The sequence below is a fragment of the Rhododendron vialii genome, chromosome 13a (assembly GCF_030253575.1).
Source record: "Rhododendron vialii isolate Sample 1 chromosome 13a, ASM3025357v1".
NCBI classification, from domain to species: Eukaryota; Viridiplantae; Streptophyta; class Magnoliopsida; order Ericales; family Ericaceae; genus Rhododendron; species Rhododendron vialii.
Window position 1 is genome coordinate 32293932 of NC_080569.1, and position 17723 is coordinate 32311654.

General features: G+C 37.6%; 1 protein-coding gene and 1 long non-coding RNA gene across 2 annotated transcripts; both read right to left on the minus strand.

The window, feature by feature from the left end:
- Positions 1 to 7762: 7762 nt before the first annotated feature.
- LOC131314569 (phospholipase A1-Igamma3, chloroplastic) lies at positions 7763 to 10652 on the minus strand. Its single transcript, XM_058343316.1, has 2 exons — positions 9219 to 10652; positions 7763 to 8940 (listed from the first exon to the last, which is right to left on the minus strand). The coding sequence occupies exons 1-2, from the start codon at positions 9728 to 9730 to the stop codon at positions 7869 to 7871; spliced, it is 1584 nt and encodes a 527-aa protein (XP_058199299.1). The 5' UTR covers positions 9731 to 10652; the 3' UTR covers positions 7763 to 7868.
- An 816-nt stretch (positions 10653 to 11468) lies between these two features.
- On the minus strand, positions 11469 to 14372 carry LOC131314574 (uncharacterized). The gene is made up of 2 exons (XR_009196451.1): positions 14125 to 14372; positions 11469 to 12650 (listed from the first exon to the last, which is right to left on the minus strand). It is a non-coding gene; the product is annotated as an uncharacterized LOC131314574 (long non-coding RNA).
- Positions 14373 to 17723: the final 3351 nt, after the last annotated feature.

Sequence of the window (17723 nt, forward strand, 5' to 3'; positions counted from 1 at the left end):
CAAGGTACTGTTCATTGGTACACAATTTTTGAGTCAGGATGGAGTGTGACTTCAAGATTTGAGAACACTACTTGTTTCGGTAGCAAGAAAGACGCTTTGTCTTTTATTTAGCAGCTCGCAACGACTTTACTTTCTCGGTTCTCCTTGCGACTTTTTTTTTTTTTTCGTTTCGTTGTATTTTCTTTGTTTTTCGAACCGATGAAGTTTCGGTCCTTTTGTATTTTGTTTTCCATATATATATATATATATATATATATATATATATGTGCAGTTTATATTTGGTCAACAAAAAATATAACTTCAGATTGGGGTGATGGTGGCATCTAACCCCACCCCCACTATCTACCTCCGCTACCGAACATCACGTGGTTACGAGTGTGCTTGCTTCCATAGAGCATATTTTAGATTCTGTTGGGTTTTGCCCATGTGGTTTGAAAAAAGAAAAGGCCACTTTGTTCGGAAGCGGGGGGCTGCTGTCCCCAAGGGGACAGCAGTGTGCTGCTGGGCCTGTTTTCGGGGTCCACTCCGGTCTCGCTCCGATGATCGGAATCGTTCACTTTGTAGAGCTCGTCAAGTAGAACAACTATGAAAAAAATTAGCTTAATTGGATATCATTAAGTACCTGATCGGAACTTTTTAATCTTGAAAAGAATGAATTTGAAACACTAGATCAAATCCACTGTAACCCATGGACCGAGAGTTATATGGGCTCCGATCAGGCACTTAATAATATCCAATTAAGCTGATTTTTTAGATAGTTGTTCTACTCGACGAGCTCTACAAAGTGAACAAGTCAATTGTGCTTTGTTCCAAGGAGGAGAATATGTGGTTAGTTCCATATTCTTCTGACAGTTCAAGGGTCATTTTGTGCTAGTCTAGTCATGCCTATTTATTGGGTCTCCTGTACCGTGTGTGGGTAACAGAGAGGGTAAAAAAGAAAAATTGCAGAGAACAAGAAGAAAAGTCAACATTTTGTGTGTGCAAGTGTGACTGTGTGAGAGCCGAGAGAAAAGGAGCTGTAACTAGGGGTGAACAAGGTCCGGATTGATTTGGTTTCATAGCAAACCAAGAACTAAATTAATATCTACGGATTATGAATTTAAAAAATCAAATCAATCCACAAAAGGTATAGAACCAAATCAATCCAAACCATTAAAATACGGTTCGGTTTTAAACCACGGTTTGCATGTATAGAAATTTAGGGGAATTAGTCTTGGTAGTGAAGGAATTATAGGAATAGGATTTGGAATTGGAATTGGAATTGGTTTTCAAGTATAGAAATTTAGGAATTGAGTTGTGGAAGTTGACTGATCTGGTAATGTTTTTTGTGTATAATAAATTAGTAATAATCATAGAAAATTAGATTGGATTTGATATATAAAAGTTTAGTCTAAATTATCTTGGTAGGAAAGAAAAAATAAAATATTGCGATGGATTTAATAAGATCAATAAAATTAGGAAAGTAGTTAATTAAGGCTCTCATATTTATTTGGTGAATCATAATTAAATTATATTTATATATGTATTATAAATTAATAAAATTGGGCCGTGGAAGTTGACTGATCTGGTGATGCTTTTTGTGTATATAATAAATTAATAATCCTAAGAAATTAAGATTGAGTTTGATATATAGAAGTTAGTCTAAATTATCTTGCTAGGAAAGAAAAAATAAATATTGCGGTGAATTTAATAAGATTAATAAAATTAGGAAAGTAGTTAACTAAGGCTCTCATATTTATTTGGTGAATCATAATTATATATATATATATATATATATATGCATTATACGGTTCCGGTCGGTTTTGAACCATAACCGTGAGCTTGTATTCACAAACCAAACCATATAACGCGGTTTCTAATTTTTTTAAACCATGACCAAACCATACTACTAAAAAACCAAACCAAATCTTTCGGTTTGGATTGGTTTGGACTGAATTCGCTGTTTGACGAATTTTTTGTTCACTCTTAGTTGTAACAGTGAAGAAAAAGAAAATTCTAGTAGTGTGTTTTTTGTCTAAGTTCTGTTTCTGCTTTGGAACAAAAAAACAATTAGTCAAAAGCTAGTCAATTTTATGCTTTTAGGAGATTGGAAAAACAAAATTGAACACTAGACTCTTGGTTGGAAGTCTTATCAGCAGATTGGAAAAAATGAATAAGTTGAGCCAAAAACTGATAGGCAAGGACAAACAAATTACACTCATGGTTGAAAGCAACTTGCCTTCCACGTGAATTGCACATTGGATTACAGCTAGAGTGGGTAATGAGGAGTCTATTTTTCTGTGGCCGGATAATTGACACCCGCTTGGACCGTTGTTTAAGAAGTTTGGGGAGGCGGTGGTGGTTCAGAATAGAGGTACTTCTTTGCTGGCTAAGGTGATCAGCTCTATTATTCATCAAGGAGTTTGGAAATGGCCGAGACTTCGGAGTCCTACAAATTCAAAATATTATTGAACATGCACCCTAGATTTTCTCCCAACCATAGACAGTCCTGAGGCTCCATTCCAGAACATTTTTTTTAAAAATAAGTACTTATTTCACATTTTCAAACTCAAAAATAATATAAATGAAAAATAATTTTTCAATTTTTTTTACACCATATTAAAGATCTCAATAAGATCTATCAAACAAGATCCATAGTGATGGAAAAATTATTTGTGTAAGCACATAATTTTTGAGCTTGAAATTACCTTCTTAAAAAATAAGTACTTATTTATCGTTCTGAAACGGATCCTGATTCGTTTGTGTGGAATTTGAATGGGGGAGGAGTGTTTACTACCAAATCAGCATGAAATGCATTGAGGCCCGTTCGTCCTACTGTTATGTGGGCTAAAATTGTCTGGTTTTCTCATAATGTTTCACAATGGGCGTTTATTGAATGGCTTGCATTTTGAGGGCGTTTATCAACCAAAGATAGATTACGGTGTTGGGGTTTGCAGGGTGATACGATTTGTTGTTTGTGTGATGCCCAGAATGAGTCCCAAGAGCAATTATTTTTTGCGTGCCCCTTTTCACACCAGGTTTGGAGTCACTTAACTAGAAATGAACATAGGTAGGGGTGTGCTTGCTAAGGAAATGATCGAATCTCACATTATTTAAGAATGGAATGGATGATCACTTAATAACATTTGACACCTCTTCACTCATTGCCAATTGATTTTGAGATGAATATAAAATTTCCACATGGTATCAGAGCGAGGCCCATTCCACCTCACAGTTTAAAAATTCACAATCCATACCCCGCGATGACAGACCAGCGAAAAGGCTGCACGATGATAGGACCCAAAAAGTGGCTACACATGACAGATCTCAAACACGGCTGCACGTGAGGGGAAATGTTAAGGAAATGAATCTCATATTGCTTGGGAGTGAAATGGGTAATCACTTAATAACATCTGGAATCTCTCCACTTATTGTCAATTAATTTTGAGATATGAATATAAAATTTACACAGTGCTTGCCTTTTCAGATGGGCATGTACTCATAAGGCTGGTCCCTCTTTGGCGCACCATGTTTTTTTGCCTCTCTCTCGCTGCTTCTATGTACTGGATTTGGAGAGAGCATAACTTTTGTATTTTTCAGCCACAAAGTCTACACGTCCCGATCCATTTTTCCGATCGGAATTCCGACGCCGCGCCGGGCCCACTCCGGCCACCGGACGGCTGATCCGAGCCGTCCAAAAATTTTAAAAAAAAATCCGAGTGGGCCTACGCAAGAATCGATGGCATCCGACTTGTTTAGGTGGCCGATCCAAACATTCAATTTTTTGTGTGTATATACAATACACACAAAAAATTGAGTGTTTGGATCGGCCACCTAAACACGTCGGATGCCATCGATTCTCGCGTAGGCCCACTCGGATTTTTTTTTTAGAATTTTTGGACAACTCGGATCAGCCGTCTGATAGCCGGAGTGGATCCAGCCGAGCGTCGAGATTCCGATCGAGATTCCCCGGTCGGGAACTGTAGCTTTAATCTTTTTCAGCACTAAAGGAGAGATGCTAGGGGTTTGTGGTCCCAATTTGAGGAAGAGGTAAGGGCTTGTTTTGTGTTGTTCCGAGGAGTCAAGAAGAATGATGCTAATCGTTGGATTGCACTGAAGTGGAGGGTCCCGCTCGAATTTTTGCTTTGTGTAGTTAGGATGCAATTGGTTTTGTACTGGCTTACCCCTTGGTTTTGTTTGTTTTTGTACTGGCTTAGGTCTTGGTTTTGTTTGTTTGTGCTTAATGGAATTACAATTACCAAAAAAGAAAAGAGAGAGAATAAATTCGTTACCGCCGCCGGCAGAAATTATGGGATTTTTACTACCATCATTTTGGGCCCTACGATGTGTTAATCGCCGATCTCAACCTTTCATCTCGTAGGGTCTGGAGAGTAATATTCAAAAATATTAGCTTCATGCCTTTCAAAAAAAAAATTTATTAGCTTCACCGGATATCAATAGATGTATCAAAATTTAAATTCAAGCTAATCGTAAAGAAACACAGACGAACATATACTAATGTAGTCTTTTACCCGATCGTTAACTTCAGGACCCGAAACTCATTGAAGTGCGCATAAGTAGACCTAGACATTCGGTATCTTCTCAAATAAAAAGAAACACTTTCACACAGATCCAGACATGGAAAGCGATGTCTACCTTTAATTTCACTGTCTTTTCTTGCCTCATAGAGAGAGGAAAAGATTAGTGATATAAAGGCAAGTGGGATCCAACTTTTACTCAGCTTAGCAATGTGATCATGATAGTGATCATAAGAATGTGAGCCAGAAAGCTTCCTTTATGTCCATCCGTAAACCTTTTTTAATGGGGATAAGGGTGCATAAACAACCATCTAAGTGGTAAAAGAAATTTACTGTATTAATCTTTGAAGAAAGAGAAAAAAAAAATTAAACAGATGAATGGCACAAACGACAAGCGTCACCCAAAATCTTAAACTGCCAAGACATGACGCCGACCAAAACAACAAAGACCATAGGTAAGCAAGAAAACCCGAACCAGAAATCCAAACACCTCCGAACCTGGATCCAACCAAAAAAGGCCTATAACTGCATAGAAAACCACTCCAAACAGAAGCAAAACATCAGAAAGCCGAAACTGGAAAGCCCCAAACCTGCCATTCCAAAATCACTAATCGATACGAAATCTTGCTCTAGTTATTTGTAGAATACGAATTCTTTTCTTTATGTAATTAACTAATTCGAGAATAAATTATACCTTGCAAATAATGGTACCAATATTAATTCTTTTGCATCGTTTATTTCGTTGGCTCAGCAAGCAACAGACAAACACACATTGTTGTCTTCGGAAAGGAAATGGGGGCTGCTATGAGCAAACACAGTAGCATGCAACTGTGCCCTATCTTACCGTCCGTCTCGGTAATTAATGGTCCGGGTTTAAAAAAAAAAAAACACTCTTCCTTAATCTTCTCTAGAAGAGTTTTTTATTAATTCGGACCGTCCAAAACAATTTTAGACTGTAAGATTGCACGCTGCTTTGTTCCCCCAAGAATGACACCTAGCATGAACCACATTAAAAAGCGCAAAACTTTTTAGTTTCCTGTGCTGCACAAGACTCTTTTTCCACCACACATTAGCACGAGGCCTATACACTTGTCTTGAGCTCGACACCTCATTGAATGTGTGTTGAAAAAACAATCCGGGACATCATGCGAAGTACCCATGGTCGTCAAATAATTTTTTCCTTAAAAAGCTTGTCCTTCTATCTCGTACTCTTTTATGGTTGGGGATGCAAGTGATATAATGACAAAGGAGTAGGCTTGCTCAGGAAAAAAGTGAAATATAATGATTTTCACTGTGAGAGTTGTTGCGAAGCCCGATGTGATTCACGTGAACTTTAATTACCAGTACCTCAAAACAATAAAAATAGCAAAACAGGCCCATTCTTTGTTTTTTAGCCAAAAAAAAAAGTCACTTTTTGGAGTACAAAATGATTATTTTTTAAAATATTTGGATAAAAGTTTAAAAAACTATTTTTTCGATTCTTTTCGTCGAGACGAATCAATAACTCATAAAAATTTGACACAAAACTAATAAATAAATAAAAAATTAAATGAAAACAAAATTTTCAGATTTAAGTTAAGTTCAGAATAACGCAGCCTAAGATTAATTCAAAGATCTGCTGGAACATCCACTAATAAAGAGCGACAAACTAAAAAAGGTACCCAAGATTCCAAATAACTTTTTTTCTATAATTATTTCTTGATTGTTTTCTCTTTTAGAAATTCTCTAGTATAACAACATATGACTACATGAATCATGTGACTAAGAGCAAGTTAATCAGATAAGCAAAAATAGCTTTTTGCTGCTCAAAACGAGAAAAAGTCTCTAGCACCAGCTTCTGTAAACAAGTCGGTGAAGTTTCTCCATCTACAGTTCTTCACTACAAGTACCGAAGGGCTGTTCACTATGAAACCCTTTTTTAATTAGTTTTTTTCTTGAATGCTCTTTCTCTCTCTTGCTTTTTACTCTGCAACGAAGGTTTTGGGTTTACTGGCTTCTATGTTTTGAAAACCCACCTCTGAAATCTGCGATTCGAAAATTCCGACGATTGAGTACAATCTTTCCTAACCCACATGGGTGGTGTCTAAAATGGCTGGAGAAGGTGTAAATGGGTTTGTGTATAGCTATAGATACGTATAAGGTATCATATATATGTAACTGTATAACTTTGGGCTAGGGTTTCAACCTCAAAATAGAAGGGGAAAGAAGAAGAAGAAAAAAACAGAAAATACGAAATTCATATTTTAATAAAGAATATGTAAAATCGATAGTATTGGTGTAGTGTAGAAAGAAATGTCAGTAGGTAAAATGAAAAAAATACACTGTTGACCAATAATTTTACATTTACATTGGTATACATGCTCTAAGAGCAAATGGGGGGTCCTGCTACACCATCCGAACCGTCTAAAAATGTTTTAAATGATCCGAATTTTAAAAAAATTCTTCCAAAAGGATTTGTGCCCATCTAGATATATGACAAGTACACAGTGCAAGCAGGGTTCCTGTTGCTCGATATGCAAAAAAATCTTTCTACACAACCTCAAAATATCTATTGACAAAATCTCGAAATACAAACATTTTAGGAGAAAAACTACATCAGTTACGTGAGGTTCACAAAAACAAATTCGAGATCAATAATCGACAAAAGACTTGTGTACAAAAAAAAAAAAGGACTAAAAATCAACCTCTAGCGTATAAGAATTGCCAACTAAGCTAGCCACAGAACTATCTAAGTGGAGTCGCAGTGTCGCACACTTCGAGTGTACAAATCATGTCATATTTGAGAAACATATGAATTATTGCTGGTCCTTTTTTTTTGAAGAAGAAGATGTGCAAGCAGAAAAGAAAGATGGTCCCTCCTAATGCCTAAGAGCAAGTTTATCAGTCGGTAGCTATACTACCTCGTGAACAGTTCATAATTCTATTTTACCTATCAACTTTTTCTTTCACAACTACACCAATACTATTTATTTTACCTAACACCAATTAAAATATATATTTTTTCCCCTTCTTTCACCAAAACCCAAATTGCAAATTGGTAGAGAGAGAGAGAGAGAGAAAGGGAAGGAAAAAAAAATAGAAAATTGGAAAGCTGATCAACAGTGCCACGGTAAAGATACCGACGGACTGTTCATGGATGTTTTTTACCTCACCTCTTAGAGAATTTGGTGCAGCTCCCTTTTAGACTTTTTTCTAGTCAAAGTAGCTAATTTTGCATGTTGCCTGTGCTGGTGTTGATGCTTTAATTATCAAAAAACGTCATATAAGGGATAGGACAGATTCAGAAACGAGGACAAAGCAAAACCAGTTCGATAAGCACAAGACACTTAAAAAGGTTGTTAGAAGTTACTATCAAACATTAAAAGAGGTTCCCACTGAGGACTTGGCAAATTTGAGCACTTGTTCAAGGTGGTGGGCCGTATCCGGCGGGTGGGCCTCGATTCTGGGCCTTTCCGGCACGACCCACCGCCCGTCGGCGGTCCTCACCATCCCCTTGTTCAAGTCCTGCCACCAGCACGGCGGCACACTGTACTCGCTCTTCAAGAAATCGCAACTCTTGTTGACGAGGGCAACGTCCCGCTTCGTGGCCAGGCAGAACCGGCGGCCAGGCCCGTGGTACCCGTCGACGAGGTGTAAATGGGCTTCAAGGTTATGGGCACACCGCAAATCGCTAGTGGGTTTTAGAAAATACGAATGGGTATGATCCAACGCAAGCTGCACTCCAACATGGGCATAACTCCAAGGAAACGACATCATTTCCTCAATGTACTTTTGGTGCCGGAATTTTTCATTGGCGAAAATTCCAGGCACCAATGGTACCTTGTCATGCACATTGACTACCCTCAGGACCTTGACTCCGAGCTCATCGCACCGTTCCTTGAACTTCAGATTTCCGACGCGGGGCCCGGCAAACGAAAAAACAGTGATCGGAATTCTTTCAACCGATTCGCCATTTTTCGAAATGTTCAGTCCCATCTCGGCAATGTCATAAGCACTTAGCATGGCCAGGGCTGCACCAAGACTATGTCCTGTGACTGTAATGCTAAGATTTTCCCCTTTGTAAGTCTCTGTAAGCCGCTTAATTTCAGCTAAAACTTGTTCACGGGCCGAAAATGAGCAAAAGTGGCATGAATTTTCCTTTTGGGTGTAGAGATCATAGAACCCCGACTCAATTTTGACTGAAGGGTCTTCGCTAAAATGGGCCGGGTGTAAAATGTCTTTTAGGTCATGGATCCACTCGAGGTATGTCACTGTGCCCCGCCACGCGATGACGATGTCCCGACGGCCGAGGCGGCGGATCTCTTCCTCGTCGTTGGCGACAGCCACATAGCCCATCCAGTTTGCATGCTGACTCCACACACTGCTCATTTTGGACTTCTGGAAGAAATTTGGGAGGTTAATGTTTGATGTTGCATACAGGTACCTGTTCCATTTAGACACCATGATTGTTATATCGGTTTTGCTAATTTCTGCCAGGTGGATAATATCTCAATAATTTCAAACAAGTTCGAATATCATTGCATATCTCAGAGTACGCCTAAATTGGAGTTATCAAAAGCCTAAACTGGAGTTATCAAAAGAGGTAAGGAATAGGTGCATTTTCTGTTGACTAATGCTATACAGACAGAAAAAAAAAAACTCATGAATTTGAGAACAATATACTATCAGTTTCCTTTACTAAGAATTGAATATTCACCATACCTGCTCAAGTGGTACCCTCTATCCGCCATGTCAAGCTTCTCAAAGAAATGAGCTCCTGTATACTTACACGTGCCACAGTACTTAGAGTGAGGATCAAAGTCAAAGGAGTCATAACAAGCCTGTGAAAACTCCCCGTACCGGATAATTTCCTGGCGAAGATGAGAGTCCATGGGGTCCAAAAGCCCTTTCCAGTCACTGCACCCTTGGATTTGTCTCCAACAATCACTGAGAGGCCTACTGATCTCATGGTCGTCCACGTTACTGAATCCCTCTTGCAGGGTTTCTTCGGTTTCTTCTTCTTCCTTGTTTGGACTTAAACTGGTGATAGATGAGCATCTTAGAGATGTTTCGAGTTTCGGTGAAATGGGTTTGCGTGGAAGAAGGAGATTCGTGGTTTTTCGTGGGGAAAATATTGATCTTGGCGAGAGAAATTGAGTTGGAGGATGTAGGAATTGAGTTGGAGGATGTAGGGTTCGTGTGGGGTCGTGGACATGTAGGTGTAGAGAAGCCATCAAGAGTTTTGTGGGGGGTTGTGTTTGCTTGTCTTGATGAAGTATGCTTCGCTTGATTTAGTTGGTGAGAAAGAAGACACAGGTATCGGAGGTCAAAAATCCCACCACGTGATATGATCAATAATGGTGGATATTTAATACCCAGTTGATGGCAGAATTGATGAGACACACTCTGATCGCACCATGTTTCAGAAGAGTTGAAAGTCCGGTTGTTGCAGGAGGTCAGAGAGAGAGAGAGAGGGTACCTTAGAGATTATTATGACCAAGGAGAATTGATCAAGTTCATGGTAAATATTACTGAGAATAGGATAGCTGAAGAGAGAAAACTGCTTCTAAAGATAGCTACGGTTCTTGATGAGTGAATACAGGGTGGTAGCTGAGGTTAATTTGATTTTATGGTATTAAATTTGAGACAGTTGAGGGAAAACTAGTAAAAGTAGAAAGGAAAACTCCCCGACATCGGTTCAAATATAATTTTGTATTTTCGGTTACATAAAAGGAAGTGTAGAAAAGACACCTCAATACTTCCACACCAAACCACTATCTGAATTTTGAAGAAAATTTCACTGCACTTACATCGGAATCAAAACTAAAGTAAAAAAAGAAAAGAAAAGAGAGAGGGCATAAGCTGTATACCGTAATGTAAAACAGAGAAACTGGAATTTGCAGGAGAGCAATATACTCACAAAGCTAGGTATAAGCTGTACCACAAGGAAAACTAGTGCATGTATTGCAACAACGAACATTCTGGAAAGAAGAGGAGCCTACAAATTGATACAGGGAAAGATGGCTGAGTGGATGAGCTTTTCTAGGCATGGGAAAGGCCATGTGGTTAGAAACTCCAAATAGGGGCTGTACCCTCTTTGCTTTCTAGTCTCCACTAAGGGTTTGTGGAGTGCCCTTGGGACCTAATTGGGAGGTTGAAGTGACGTGGTTTCATATGTTTTGTTGCCTCATGATGTGAGAAGGACACGACGGTGCCCCACAAGATATTTGATATCTTGAAGCGAGGATATGTGAAATAAACAAGAAGTTTAACAACATCCACAAAATGAGTTGACATATGGTCCATGTTCATCCTCCACTACGGTTGATTTTTCCAGTGCATTATTAATGCAGTAAACATAACAAATTACTTTCTTCTGCTTTATTATCTTATCTTGGAGGTGCTACGCTCAACGTTAGTCCAAACCGATTCGTTAGAAATATAACGGAAGTCGGAAGCAGCAACAACGAAAAAAGTCGAGTTTCTTATGCATCCCGGTCCGCGCTATAACCCCCAAGGCGTTTCTCAAATCCAGAAGGGAAAAAAGAGAGAAACTCTTAATTTTGCTTGTTCAAGATTTAACTTCCAATAGCAATGGGTTATTAGTTACAACATCTGTAAGACTGTATCTATGATGCATTACTCAAGCATCCGCACGCAAGGTGCAGAATCTAGTGCCCATTCCAAGGAATGAGTTACGAGAGATTGGTTTCAACTTTCAAGTGAAAATTCTTACTCCATTCATCTCTCTCTCTCTCTCTCTCTCTCTCTCTCTCTCTCTCTCTCAATAATCAACCTACCTCTCTCTATAACCAACACTCTTCACAATCTTGCTTCCTCCAATAAATATCTCTCTGACTCGTCTTATATCTATGTAACATGGACTCGGGTAGGTATGTCCAGTGCAATATATGTCCCAGCGTGGGATAAATATCAATTTTTCTAGGTCAATGACACAGGGACACGCCAAAGTATTCAACTTCTTCAGTACTTTACTTTTATTTGATAGGGTAAATAGTGTTTGAAAGATACCCTTAGGCATTCCACGCATAATTCACGAATTCTATACCTAGTTCATGCTAAACCCGAATTACAAAGTATGTTTGCTATGTGAATGTGCAACTAAACATGTCAAACATGGCTCTCATACAATTGTCTGATGTCCGGGTGTTGAGTATCCGAAGTGGGCACTTTGCACGTTTGCAAGGATCCATAGCACATAGCTTTGCATCTCCTTCATTTCTATCCAGTTGTATCAATATCTCCCCTGCCATCTCTTTTTATCTCAATTTACATTCCTCTGTGTGAGGTTATGCTGAAGGATCAAAGAAAAAGCTGTCACTAGAAAAACCAAAGCAACATACTTAGCTAGTTGGCTCCAATTTTCCAATAAAGACGCTTTTTTTTTTTTTTTAATATCTGTTTTGCTATGTTTAGGAGACCGGAACACAGTCTGTATATCTCCAAGTATAAAGCTGTGTATAAAATGGTGGAGGATACCCCTCTGTTGTTCATCTGAATGGGACAGATTCACTCTACTGGACAGACACAAAACTATCTTCTTTTTTTGTTATTCTCACAAGTAATTGTATGCTAGTTAAATGCTAACGTAGAATAGCATAAGGTTCCTCTAGCCAAACTATATTCAAAAGAACCGTAAAGAATAGCAAATTTGATGAAAATTTATGACATACGCGTATGAAGTACAAAGGCAGACTCAATGACAGAAGCATCTAACTATGCTATGCTTAGTTTGAATTTCAGAAATCAAATCCATTTTTTCCATCAGACGAATTTCAATTTAAAAAAAAAAGGTGAATCAATATAGAAATACCATCTAAATACAGTTCTTTTTCAGTGCTCACGTCCAAATTCACACATGAAAGCATAAAAAACTAAGCATTCTTGATGTAAAAACTAACCATCAAAAACATGAATACACTTAGAAAATGTTCGATGAAAGAACAAACAGAGGTTGATGAAAAGACCTCACTTGTCTCTAAGCATCAAATTATGTCTTTGTATGCATCTATGGTGTAGCTGATAGTGGTTGTCTCTCTCTCCTCTCTCCATTGTCGCCGTCTATGATTGTGTCTCTGGCATCAAGTGGTAGCCAGGGCAGCGCGCAATGGTCCAGTCCACTGGCAAGTACGGCTGCAGACAAGCGAAGTCATGTGTAGTGGTTATTCTACTTAGTTTGGTAATTTTTCATTAAGTAAACTCCTTTTTTTTTTAAAAAAACTCGAGTAGAGCAATTGAAACTTATCTGAATCTCCAAACGGAAAAATAAAATAGACAAACATATACAAAACATCTTTCTAAAAATCAGCCAGTTTTTATCCTTTCGACACCGTTACACCCAATATACCACTAAGATAGAAAATCGCAAGCATATTAGCTGGTTCCCTACATGTATCATTCCATTTCCAATCCATGGACGGTTTAACAACCATCATTACGGCGGATCCTCAACCCTTACGGGTGATTTATGTTGCACAGCGGGCGGACAGGCCCCCAAAGGACCCAACCGCAACCTGACGATCGTTGATGTCCATCATCATATTGAGAAAACAACAAACAAAACATATCCGAAAAATCAAATGGAGAAACGAAACTACAAACAAAACGAGTAAGAAAGACCGAGATCGAACAAAGAATCCTAAGGTTCTACAGACAAGAGCCCCTAGGGTCAGAGAGATTCACTCAAAAGAGCAAAGTTATATTTATAGTCACAGATTACTTCCTAAAGCTAGAATCCTTACCAAATTATGTTTCTTTTGCATATAGAGTCCAAAACCAATAAAGAAACTCCAAAACCAATATTTATGGGAAAAATTCTTTTATATCCCTTCGATTTGACCAAAAATTCATTTTGGTCCTTCACCTTTCAATTTTGGCATAAAAAATACTTCGACTTTCCAATTTTTTTCAATGTCATCCTTTAGAAGAAATCCGTTTTCTTTGAGTCCTGCTATAGGGACCGACGGCCGCGCCGAGCTGTCTCTGGCCACCGGACGGCCGATCCAAGTCGTTAAAAAATTCTAAAAAAAAAAAACGAGAAGGCTGACATGGGAATCAACGGCATCCAATGTGTGTAGGGTGCTTGATCCAAACACCCTATTTTTCGTGTATATATGTATATATCCTTAAAGGATGACACTGAAAAAATTTGGAAAATCGAAGTATTTTTATGCCGAAATTGAAAGATGAAGGACCAAAATGAATTTTTGGTCAAAATCGAAGGGATATAAAGAAATTTTCTCAATATTTAGGAAGTCCAGAATATAACCAAAAGTTGGCCAAAACGCGCATCGTCCACCCCGGCGGGATTTACAGAGAACACATACCGAGTATCGTTCGATACTCCTAATACCATTGCACCAGGACCATTACCGTTATGTGTCCCGATACCGTTTTTAAAAACCTCAATCCAAAAGCTAATCCTCTATTCCTCCATCCACATGTTAATTATCTTCTAGAGGACATAAAATAGAATGATTCTACATATTAATCCATAAACGTAATCTGAATAAAATTTTGCAAATACATAACCAAAGAAATCAAGCCCATTTTGCAATAACATCCAAATTCAACATGAAAACATCGAAGAAATTATTGACGAAAGTACCTCATTCTTGTTCGATGATGACGTTCCGATGTCATGTAGTCGGCCGGGCAGCAATTGTCGAGCCCACCGGCGAGAGTACGACCGCAGAGGATAGAAGTTGAGTGTGCCGTAGTTATTCAAGTTTTAACACTCTGTTTGGAAGGGAGGGAAAAAACAGGGTGATAAATAGAAGGGTAAAGAAACAGGGGTGGGGATTTCAAACAAGACATGAATCTCACACAAAGTTAGCAAATTAAGATCGGTTATTTCTGACACAGAACACAAATGTCGGATGTAACACGATATCGTAACATAAAAAGCTAAACAGATCGGGTTATGGTTAAGAAAAATATGACATGAACACGAAATGACACGACACGACTTGGGATGAGTATTTATGGAAGACATAATAACCCGACACGAAATTAGCACATTATGGTCAGTTATTTCTAACACGTAATATGAATATGACACGGGGCGATAACACGATCGGATTAGGGTTGTTTTAATGCAAAAATGAGATGACACGACACGATATCCACTCTTATTACATTAATAACCTCCTGATAACTATGACTGAATTTCTCTCATGTCTTAACCTTTCCTAATGTTGGCACAGGGGCGGTGGAGATGGTGGCCGGCCCAGCGGAGTATGTGGAGTGTCTGAGGTGACTTGTGATCAGAAGAGAAGACAAAAGGAGAAGAGAAGACAAAAGGAGAAGGTGACTTGTGATCAGAAGAGAAGACAAAATGAGAAGGTGACTTGTGGTCATCAAGGTTGAAGTCATCAGAAGAGAAGACAAAAGGTGACTTGTGGTCACCGCGGGATTTAGGCTTACTGAATATTACGTACGGAACACGATTCATTAGACAGAGCTTAATAAAAAACACGAATTCATATAATCGATCCCTATTGATTAAGACTTAAGGCTCAATTTAATTTGGTTAACTCCATAATGCATGGCCACCCCACCAACACCTTGAAGTTCAACAAGGGAGTGTAGTTTTTTTTTCCTTTTATAACGTAGTACTACTCCAATAAACATCTTATCAAATGAAATATCGTCCAAAAATACGGAGTATGACAATATTCATCTTATCAAATAATTCTCTCAGATTTAGCAAATGCAAAATCTTTTGTCATATATTGCAAAATTTTATGTTAAAATTATTGCCATTTGAGAGAGAGCGCAGTTAGAAAAGCGCCATTACTACCTAACATGTGTGCAACACCCATTCTATTTTTTTGGTAAAATGAGTACGTATGACAATATTCATTGTCCAAAAATAAGAATGACAAAATAGTATTCATGGGTGTGGAGGTTAGTAACGTTGTAAAGAGATCCGATTACCACATATTGAGGTTGCATTCACACTTATTAATTTTCCTTTAATTAATTGAATATCTATACGCAATCCTATAAACTTGATCGTCTTCATGAACTAGAAACAATTAGATTGAGTTCGACTTTTTAATTCTTCTCAACAAAAAAAAGAAGAAAGAAAAATGAAATACAAACCGAAATTTAAAAGAGTTTGAAAAAAAAAAACAAAAATAAGTTAAAAGAATCTATTCGTTTTCACTCCTTTTTTTTTTTTTTACGCATTCAGCTTTTGGTCAATTTTTAATTGTCATCGTCGAAATGAATAAATAATGCAACAAATTCTGACATACCCAAAACTATTAAAAGTTTGAATAAGACGTAAAAAAATCTAAACCATACAAAAATAATCAAAGAAACGTACTTGTTGCGTAATGGCTGACCTCATTATTGTACAATTGCTTTTTAGCTCTACAAAAATAATCAAAGAAACGTACTTGTTGCGTAATGGCTGACCTCATTATTGTACAATTGCTTTTTAGCTCTCTCCATTTATGTAATCAAGAGTTTAACAGAAAATAACAATAGCTATGTTCGATGATGAAGCGGCTAGGGAGGGACCTAATTAACCTTTGACATTATATGCAAAAAATAGTTGCTCTCATAAAACTTAACTCGGCCACTGCAATAACATGCCTCCTAAACCTTCAACATTCGAGGAATTGAACAAACGTTATGCCATGAAATACTTTTTATGAGTTCAATACATAGAAATACTTTCATTAACAGGTGCCTCATTTACTGGCGGAGGTATATAGGGGCCTAGGATGTGGCCCCGGCCCCTCCCGACATTTAAAATTATGAGTTATTTTAATTTCATCTAGCCAAAAATTAAAGTTATACTACATTGTTAGGTAAAAATTTCTCAAATTCGTTCATGGACGAAAAATAATCACATATGTGCATTGCAATTGTCGACAATAATGCAAAAGATATTATATTCGATGTATTAATATACCACAAAGCTACACCATATATTTAATACAAATTTTTGCATGAAAATGCTTCTCTTATTGCGGCTCCCCTCAGGCAAAAATTCTGGCTCCGTCACTGATCTCATTCCAGTGTTTGATAATTCACGAAAGAGAAGCTGTGAGAAATATATACTTACATGATTTCTTGTTTGTTGTGGAAATCAATCCTTTTCTTGGTAGTTCTTGAAAGTTGAAAACAGTCCCTTTTTATTTTTATTTTTTTAATGTCTTGTATTCTGTGATTCTTTTGTTTTCATACCAATCTCTATTCTAAAAGATTATAATTTGGATTATTAGTGGGAAGAAAGTCTCAATTGTTGCACTCTTTAACAGAGATAAAACCAACCATATGTAGGCGACCTTTCGACAAAATCAAATGGAAAAGATAAGATAAGGGTCCGCCGTGGTTTCAGTACGTCAAAGGTAGAGGTGAATTTAGATTTGTTCTCTTTTTAAGATAATATATAAAACTACTAGTTTAGTACCTCTAAATTTGTTGAAATTTCCAAGTTGAAGCTTGAAATTTTACTCTTTCTATTTAAGACCTCCAACTCTCATATCATATACATTAACAGCCTGTTTGGCTGGTGGATTTGGAGCCGGATATGGGAATCACCCAGATTTCATCTCCGACTTCTCCTCATCTCTGGTGTTTGGGAGGGCAAAAGCATACCCGGATTTGGCCCCTTAATTTGCCAACTTAGGATTGCAAATCCATCAAGAGTCGGATTAGCTAACGACAAGGAATACCCCTGTCGTTGTTCACGCGGGGTTGATGAAAGATCCATTTGCCCTTAAGAGAGAGAGAGAGAGAGAGAGAGTGCCGATTGCTACTTGCTGCTCCAAGCTGCTTGGGCTTTGTTTCGAAGAAGAAGAAAGAAACAATAGAGCCCCAGTAAAAATGACTAGCACGTGCCCTCCACTTGTGTTTTTTATAGGAAAATTATGTTTTACAGTTTGCACCCTTGCACCCTGAAAATTTATGTTTTATAGGAAAAATATGCTTTGCACGTATCAACTGTTCCAAAATTTATTTAACATTTTAATGAGCTTCAATATTTGTTCAAACTTAAATTTAGCTTTCCCTTGAACTGTAATTTTTTAATTACTAAAATAAATTTAAATAAATCAGATTTTTTAATTTTTTTTGTTAAAAAAATAATAAAAAATAAGGTTTGAACATTTTTAAGATAACATTTTTATGAAGTAATTAATGGTAAATATGTATTTACTGTAATTATAATTAAATAAATGAATTTTGATC